We start from the raw sequence: 9,611 nt of genomic DNA, 5'->3' as shown, positions 1-9,611 counted from the left end.
TATATATATATATATATATATTAGAATATAAATTTTAATGTACGGTATATTGCTTAGTTTTTTAAAAAAAGGGATATATATGAAAGAAAAGAAAAAAAACTCTCTTCATATTACCCTACAAAATTGGATCTTGATGGATTAGAAAACAGCCCATTGTAATTTGAATTGTTTGGGCCAGACTCCAGTTTCCACTTGAGTGTACTTCAAGTAATCACAAAAGAATATTGGGGTTCCTTCAGCATTAGGTAACCTCTAGATCAAATCTAACTCATTGAAAAAGGTGAAATTAAAAGCCCCTTAAAACTTGAACAAGTTGTTCCCCATATGCACATTGATTGTGGCACACTTCAGTGATGACTATTATGTTATTATGGACTCAAAATTCAAGGATGGCCCGTTTGAATACATCAACTTGGATGGAAAAAATGTGGGTGCAACTATGCGCTTGCATCATAGAAGCACCAAAGGTGAGTTAAAAGATTGTTGTTGCATCAACATTTATGTAAACAATAATGTTCAAGGTGTCACAAATTCTGTGATGCATGATAGTGAGGTTAGGATGAGAGATCCAGGTGTTAGTCTATATTTTGAAGATTTGAAGATTGATAAAGTAACTCCCTCTTACTATAAGAGACTTTGTTTGGGAGACAAACTTGGTTCCTGTATTTGCATATTAATTTTGTTGGCTATTTTGTTTCTCTTGGTGCTTCTTTTATCCACTAGAATCATCATTTTTATCCTATGAAATCATTGTCTTGTAGGATTTTTATTATTTATTTTATTTTTTGTGTGGGAAGGATAGGAAAAGAATTTGATCAAAATCAGAAGTTCTATAAATTAAGAGCAAACATTTAGGATTTTGAATTTTTAATTAGGCAAAAATCACGTGCATTACTTTAACCTCTTTCAACAATTTATTTAAATGAACCAACTATTTGATAGTAAAAAATTTCAACTGCAGAACTTTGTATCTAATTACATTTCTAATTGTATTTATGTTTAACTTCAACTTGGGATTGCATTGAGATTTCTTTTCTTCAATTTGTATTGTCAAGGGTCAACTAAAAGAATGTCGAAATCATGACAATGGTAGAACATAGTTAATGACAACATTGTTTTCAAGCAAAAGTAACTCTCATTTTGACCTCTAGCATTAGCATAATGAAATAATCTAATAGATATGTGGTACTAGTATATAAAAAAGTAACTCTCATTTTGAGATCTAACATTAGCATTATGAAATAATCTAATAGATACGTGGTACTAGTATATAAAATATATAATTTTGAAGAGAACTGTCGTTATATTTGAGATGATAAAATACTAGTAAAAACTTAATCTAAAGACTTCAGAATAGCGAATTCAAATTGTTTCTTTAAAATATCACTTTGATTAATTAAAATTTCACTCCTCTCCAATTTTATTTTATTTAAAAAAAAGAAGAAAAAAAAGAGAGTTAGTGGTAGCGCACTCTAAGAATAAGATGGAGACAGTGTTACATCATGGAAAGGGTTTAAGTTGCTTTTCAATATTCAATGCACATACTGTATGCATAAACCATAAACCATGACCACGACTATGTTAACTTCAAAATCCTTACTCATACTTCTTTCTTGTATTTTGTCTCCCAATGTATTTCTGTTACAAAGGTATAGAGGTCCGAGACCGTAGCATTAAAATGGTGCTGCCATGTTTCGAGTAGTATGAGATTTGGTGTTGCATTCATTTGATTTTAACTTTATTTCTCTAAATACTCCCTCGAATTAAGTTATTATTAGAAGTAAAAGAATCTTAAATTTTTTATTAACTACCTCTGAACTATTTAATAATGTTATTGTTTTTAATATAGTTTTTATTTAATTAAAAATATTTAATGTGTGTAGTTTAATTTTTTACATTAAAAATAATTTTTTTATAATAAATTTGACTTATATTTTACATGAATATTGATGTTAACAAGTCTCATAAAAATACAGAGTAGTGTACTTATTAATTAAAAAAAATAAAAAATTATATTAAAAATGATGTATTCAACTCAAAAGTTTTATTTTTTGATTTCTCAATATTTGTTTTAGGCCAATTATCAGCAAAACACTTACATAAAATTTAAAAATTTGAGAAAGTTAAAAGTGTAGAATTTTAAATAGGAAGAAGGTCAATATTCTAAGATCGTATAATTTGACTATTGAAACATACAAATTCAATTTAAAAGAATAAATTGATTTTTTTTAAAAGTTATTGAAATTGTAAAGTATTTTATTATTTCATCCAAGAATAAATATATGTATGAGAAAACACTTGAGATAGTTTTTTTTAGTAAGAGTCTTATTATTTCTTATAACTCTTAGAATGATAGAGTTATATACAATTTTGGAGTGGATTAGAAATCATTATAATCTTATTTGAGATTATAAATATAATTGTTGAAATGTTTCCATAGATGTAAGCAAGAGACGTCGAATTCCGTAAATTATCTTGTATTCTCTATTCTTTTATTTTTAGTGCGTGTTTTATATAAGATTTTAGGTGTGTGTACAGTTTTTTTCATATAATATATTAATGATATTATTGAAAGAGATAAATATACAATAAAAAAAAATGTGTTGAATGAATATAAAAAAAGTAGGAGTATATATATATATATGTACTCCTAAATAATGTGAGATGTTGATCAAAATAGCAAAATCATCAAGGTTTTATTAACTAATATTTTTTTTTTTGAAAGAAATTACTTTCAAAATAATTGATGTACTTATCTATTTCACATATATTAAGAAAATATGATAAATAAAAAAGATAAAAAAATAACTTTATTAAATTATTTTTATAAACTATTTTATGAATTTCTAATTTTCATAAATACAAATGTCTAATTTGTTATTTTTCTTTATATTAAATTATTTATCCTTTTATGATACCACTACAACATTAATTAATTTTTTCAATTAATATCTTAATTTATTGTATCTCTAAATTTGTTCTCGAACTATAATTAATAAAAATATTGAATTAAATAAGACTCATTAAAAATAAAATATAAGTTAATTGAGAAATTTAAAAAGAGAGATATTAATATTAAAATATTGAGAGGAGAGTATTTGGCCTAGTATTTTGCAGCGTAAAGTGACACGTTGCAGGCAGTAGCATGTGTGAGAGACGAGATGAGAATAGAATCTGCCACCGACATTTGACAGTTGCGACCAGCTAACGTGCGCATCAATCACTACTAAGTACTAACTGTCTCTTCTTCTTCTTCTTCTTCTTCTTCCATTTCCACTTCTACTAGGGTTTCCGTCTGTTCCCGAATGACTCTTCAATTTCGTAATGTGAGATGAGACGCCGCCCCGTCGCCACCATTCTCACCAATCAAATGGATAAATCGTCAAACAAGAATCACTATTCTCGTATCTGCTTCCTCGCTTCTCTCTCTGCTTTCTTCTGGTTCTTACTCCTCTACTTTCACTTCATCATCCTCCCCCAACAACAACACCAATCCTCTATTAACAACCAACAACAAATTCCTCGCATAACCACCGATCCATGTTCAGGTAGATACATTTACGTCCACGATCTTCCATCCAGGTTCAACCAAGACATGTTACGAGACTGTAAAACCTTGAGTCTTTGGACCAACATGTGCAAGTTCACCACCAATGCAGGTCTAGGTCCACCTCTTGAAAACACCGACGCAGTTTTCTCCGATACCGGCTGGTACGCTACCAATCAGTTTGCCGTTGATGTCATCTTCGCCAACAGGATGAAACAGTATGAATGCTTGACTCATGATTCTTCCATTGCTAATGCTATTTTTGTACCCTTTTATGCTGGATTTGACATTGCTCGTTATCTTTGGGGTTACAATATTTCAATGAGAGATGCTGCTTCACTTGATCTTGTTGATTGGCTAGTGAAGAGACCCGAATGGGGATTCATGAATGGGAAGGATCATTTTCTTGTTGCGGGTAGGATTACTTGGGATTTTAGAAGATTATCTGAGATTGAATCTGATTGGGGTAACAAGCTTTTGTTTTTACCTGCTGCTAAGAATATGTCTATGCTTGTGGTTGAATCTAGTCCTTGGAATGCCAATGATTTTGGGATTCCTTATCCTACTTATTTCCACCCTGCAAAAGATGAAGATGTGTTTCTTTGGCAGGAGAGGATGAGGAGGTTAGACAGGAAATGGCTTTTCTCTTTTGCTGGCGCGCCGCGTCCCGATAACCCCAAATCAATTAGGGGTCAGATAATTGAGCAATGTAGGAGATCCAAAGTTGGTAAGCTTTTGGAATGTGATTTTGGGGAGAGTAAATGTCATTCTCCTAGTAGCATAATGCAGATGTTTCAGGGGTCCCTCTTTTGTCTTCAACCTCAGGGTGATTCTTATACAAGAAGATCTGCTTTTGATTCGATGCTTGCTGGTTGTATACCTGTCTTTTTCCATCCGGGTTCGGCGTATACGCAGTATACTTGGCATCTTCCTAAGGATTATAATAAGTATTCGGTATTCATTCCCGAGGATGATATTCGAAAGAGGAATGTTAGTATAGAGGAGAGACTTAGTCAGATACCTGAGGAGAAAGTGAGGATCATGAGAGAGGAGGTGATTAGTCTTATTCCTAGCTTAGTGTACGCTGATCCTCGCTCTAAATTAGAGACTTTGAAAGATGCTTTTGATGTTTCTGTAAAAGCTGTGATTGATAAGGTTACCAATTTGAGGAAGGATATTATCGAAGGTCGCACGGATGAAAATTTCATCGAGGAGAACAGTTGGAAATATGCATTGTTGGATGAGGGACAACGTGAGGTAGGACCTCATGAATGGGATCCTTTCTTTTCTAAACCCAAGGATGGAAATGGGGAATCGAGCGATTCATCTGCTGAAGTTGCGAAAAATTCTTGGAAAAATGAGCAAAGAACTCAATCGTGATTTGCAACGGGTTGGTACAAAGTTTCGTTCTGCTGGCTGCAGGTTTCTGAAATGTTGTTTAGAGCAAGATTCTATTGATTCCCCTGAATTAGGGAAAACATGAATTGCAGCTACAAAGTAATTGATGAGGTCTTGCTATCAACTAAGTGCAGAACTTGTACTATCAATTGAAAACCCCCAGCATGGAGAGATATTCACTGCTTGTTACAGTTTTGTTACATAAATTCTTTCTGGTTTCTGCATTTTGTATTTTCCATAGTATAGTGCTTTGTAGATGTATTTTTCAAGGTTTAATAATTTCCCTCGATACGATGTATTTGTTCACTTGATTCATATAGGAAATATAAACAAATTATATGGCTAATGGTTTCAGTTGAATTGCTCACTTGAATGGTCTGTACTCAATATCATTTAGCTGCTGCATCAGACTCCTTAGGTATGTGTAGATAAAGCCAGGAGTTTCTTTGCAAAAGATTCTTTCGACATGTTATGGAATGATTTTGGGTGGGATATTCATATCATACAGTGTTGTATTTGCTTATTATATGGCAATGCTGAATATTTGGCAATGTTAATATTTTGTTTGTCCTGTTTCTTGATTTTAGAAAACCTTTCCTGCCTAGTGCCTACCTTTATTCTTTCTTCTTTTTGTCGTCATCTTTCTGTCTTGTGTGAAGTTGTTAATACAGGCAATACAAGAAATGGTAATGAATCTATGTAGAAATTAGAAAATGTTTTGAAAAGGGTACAAAAATAGTGTTCTACAAACAAAAAGAGAATTGATTATGGATATTTATTTGTTGTTTCATAGTGTAGTGAAATTGAGGGGCCCTTGTTTAGTGAAAGAAACAAGTAGCCAATGAATCAGCATACCAAGTAATCTGGATCAGATGGAACTAGATAATCTAGAGGTGATTCACCTATTGAAGGAATTAGTGTTTTTGAATAGTAGCTGTAGCAACACTTTAGCGATGGAATGAGCTTACACGATAGAATTGACTAATTTAGATGTGTATTTGAGCACGTAGGGGTGAGAAAGTAACCACTTGAGGAAAATAAAGTGTACATAGACTGATTAACACGTTGAGGCCCAAAAAATGTAAACAGGATAACATGAATCTAGGACAGGATCCAGGAGTCCAAGCTGATGGGCTGGTAGTTTCTACTCTCCACGTAGTCCACTCACCCTTGAAGAGTTTCCTTTTTCAGGCCTAGGCCCATATGATTTCAAAATATTATTCTCATATAGTACTTTTATTTTACTTTTAATTTTTTTTATAAATATTTTTATCATTTTTTGTTTGATCTTGTATGAAAATGGTAAGTCGGAATATTTTTATTAGTATTTCTTCAATGCGGAGACTAATGTAAAAATGGAAGTTTACTTATACACATATATTCTCATATACATCATGTTATTGGATAACAAAAAATAGCATCATTCAGGACAGCCACAACACGTGGTTTTTGATTTATCTAAGGTCATTTTCTTGGCTAGTTATGTACTAGTAAATAGTGTGAGACAACAAAAATGAAGGGAATAAATTTAACAAAGAGAAAATTGTGGTGGGACACAGTAAACGACGAACATAAATGTTTATTTTTGCTACAAAACTAGCTACCATCTTCCTAGAACAATAGAATGAATTAAACATGACTCAGTTTTATTAGTTGGACTGGACCTCTGGCGTGTATCAGGGTCTTGGCTAATAAACATCGTCTGCGCTCATGTAATCCTCGCGCAACATCTCTTCACACTCAGTCCTGCACTGCATTAATGTCGTCCTATCTCTTTATTATTCAACTATACTAAATATCAATGATTTATTATTATGCACATAGAAAAAACATATCTATATTTTAAGACTGCATATATTTATTATTATGCACATACAAATGCAAATGCTAGTGAGATCAAGGCGACATTAACATTAGGAAAGTGAAGTGATTCTTTTACAATTTAAAATGTAATTTAACTTATTGTCTCAACAATTCAGCCACACATAAAAAAAAAAAAAAAAAAAAGCCATCTCAACTATCAATTGTAGCATTGGTGAATGTAAGGATATGAAATAATTTTAATTATTAACTAAATAATAATTAAAAAAAATTGTTTGTTCAAATATATGATTACATAATATTTATTAGTAATATATCACATGCACTGGAGTTCATCCCGCACCAGCACGAGAGGAGGAGGAGAAGGAGCCATTGCATAACAGATTAAGAGCGTGCATGTTTAATAAATAAATGAATGCAGTATTGAAGAAGCGTTAATGATTGAACATTTATTCTTTTGGCTCCTCTCACTCTCATTATCGTAGATTCCTAGTTATTAACAGAACAAACCAATATTTATAGTTCTCTATTTGAAAATAACGGTTACTATTACTTAGTCGTTCTATTAAAATTAAAACTAAGCAAAACATCACGTGACACCTACAGTGAGCTCCTCAATTCCCACTCAAATTCAGCTTCTATGTTCTCTCTCAACAAAGGATCCTCGTGATGAAGAGCTCTTAGAGAATACACATCAAGAAACGCTTTCCTAGTTCATTTTTGAATTCTTCCACAACACCTTCAAATACCCCTCCAATTCTTCCACAAAATCATGCACCCTCACAACACATTCTTCTTCTCCTACTACAACAACAACCAATGGAGTCCAAAATTCAACTCTTTTTCCTCACCCTTTTCCTCCTCATTCTCACCAATCATGCACAAACTCTTGGAACCTACATAGTTCAGTTACACCCTCATGGCACAACCAGGACTTTGTTCAACTCCAAACTCAAATGGCATCTTTCATTCATACAACAAACCATTTCTTCTGATGAGGACCCTTCTTCACGCCTCCTCTACTCTTACCGTTCCGCTATGGACGGTTTCGCAGCTCAGTTAACTGAGTCTGAGCTTGAGTACCTACAAAAAATTCCTGATGTTATCTCAATTAGGCCTGATAGACAGCTCCAAATTCAAACCACTTATTCTTACAAGTTCTTGGGACTCAACCCTGCAAGAGAAAATAGTTGGTATCAGTCGGGTTTTGGCCGTGGAACCATAATTGGGGTGCTTGATACTGGAGTTTGGCCAGAGAGTCCTAGCTTCAATGATCATGATATGCCTCCAGTTCCTAAGAAATGGAAGGGTATATGCCAATCAGGCCAAGCCTTTAACTCTTCCAATTGTAATAGAAAACTAATTGGTGCAAGGTACTTCACCAAAGGCCATTTTGCAGTATCACCGACAAGAATTCCAGAATATCTCTCCCCAAGAGACTCTTCTGGACATGGAACACACACTTCATCCACTGCTGGTGGAGTTCCAGTGGCAATGGCAAATGTGTTTGGTTATGCTAAAGGTGTGGCAAGAGGTATGGCTCCTGGTGCTCACATTGCAGTGTACAAAGTGTGCTGGTTCAATGGCTGCTATAACTCTGACATCATGGCTGCAATGGATGTGGCAATCAGAGATGGTGTGGACATTCTATCCTTGTCTCTAGGTGGTTTCCCAGTGCCTCTATATGATGATAGCATCGCCATTGGAAGCTTTAGAGCAATGGAGAAAGGGATTTCGGTTATATGTGCAGCAGGCAACAATGGTCCGACAGAAATGTCTGTTGCCAATGAAGCTCCTTGGATTGCCACTATTGGTGCAAGCACATTGGACAGGAAATTTCCAGCTATAGTTCGCATGGGTAATGGACAAGTTCTCTACGGAGAATCCATGTACCCAGTGAACAGAATAGCAAGCAATAGCAAAGAACTTGAGCTGGTTTATGTGTCTGGTGGGGATAGTGAGGGTCAATTTTGCCTCAAAGGGTCTCTTCCAAAGGACAAAGTTCAAGGCAAAATGGTGGTATGCGATCGAGGTGTAAATGGAAGATCGGAGAAGGGTCAAGTTGTGAAGGAAGCAGGTGGTGCTGCTATGATATTGACAAACACAGAGCTAAACTTGGGAGAAGATTCAGTTGATGTTCATGTCTTGCCTGCAACACTGGTTGGATTTGATGAATCAGTCACCTTGAAAGCTTACATAAACTCCACAACAAGGCCACTTGCTAGGATTGAATTTGGAGGAACTGTAATAGGGAAGTCTAGAGCACCAGCAGTAGCAAGATTCTCAGCTAGAGGACCAAGTTTTACAAACCCTTCAATCCTTAAACCAGATGTTATAGCACCAGGAGTCAACATCATTGCTGCATGGCCTCAGAACCTTGGTCCTACAGGCCTACCAGAGGACACTAGAAGAGTGAACTTCTCTGTCATGTCAGGTACCTCAATGTCATGTCCTCATGTTAGTGGAATTGCCGCTCTTATCCGTTCAGCTCATAAAAAATGGAGCCCTGCAGCTATCAAATCTGCAATCATGACAACAGCAGATGTAATTGACCACACAGGAAAACCAATACTCGATGAAGACAAACCAGCTAATGCTTTTGCCATGGGAGCTGGAAATGTGAACCCACAAAGAGCATTGAACCCTGGACTGGTATATGATATTAGACCAGATGATTATGTCAACCACCTTTGCAGCATTGGTTATACAAGGTCTGAAATATTCAGTATCACACACAGAAACGTTAGCTGCCATGCAATGATGCAGATGAATAGAGGCTTCAGCCTTAACTATCCTTCAATCTCAGTGATCTTTAAGGATGGAATGACGAGAAAGATGTTCAGCA

General features: G+C 34.6%; 2 protein-coding genes across 2 annotated transcripts in view; both read left to right on the top strand.

The window, feature by feature from the left end:
• The first annotated feature begins 3,122 nt into the window (after window positions 1-3,122).
• Window positions 3,123-5,312, top strand: LOC101504889 (xyloglucan galactosyltransferase MUR3-like). The gene has a single exon (XM_004493778.4). It carries the CDS (start codon window positions 3,332-3,334, stop codon window positions 4,925-4,927), a length of 1,596 nt encoding a protein of 531 aa, XP_004493835.1. The 5' UTR covers window positions 3,123-3,331; the 3' UTR covers window positions 4,928-5,312.
• A 1,968-nt stretch (window positions 5,313-7,280) lies between these two features.
• LOC101504577 (subtilisin-like protease SBT1.2) overlaps window positions 7,281-9,611 on the top strand; it is a 2,897-nt gene continuing 566 nt past the window's right edge. The window contains exon 1 of the mRNA XM_027332458.2: window positions 7,281-9,603. Within this exon, the coding sequence (XP_027188259.1) occupies window positions 7,586-9,603 (2,018 nt within the window). The 5' untranslated portion in view covers window positions 7,281-7,585. The remainder of the gene's footprint in view (window positions 9,604-9,611) is intronic.

Source organism: Cicer arietinum, chromosome 3 (assembly GCF_000331145.2).
Source record: "Cicer arietinum cultivar CDC Frontier isolate Library 1 chromosome 3, Cicar.CDCFrontier_v2.0, whole genome shotgun sequence".
Taxonomy (NCBI): Eukaryota; Viridiplantae; Streptophyta; class Magnoliopsida; order Fabales; family Fabaceae; genus Cicer; species Cicer arietinum.
Note: the sequence above shows the minus strand (reverse complement) of the source record. Positions and strands in the feature narration are given on the sequence as shown.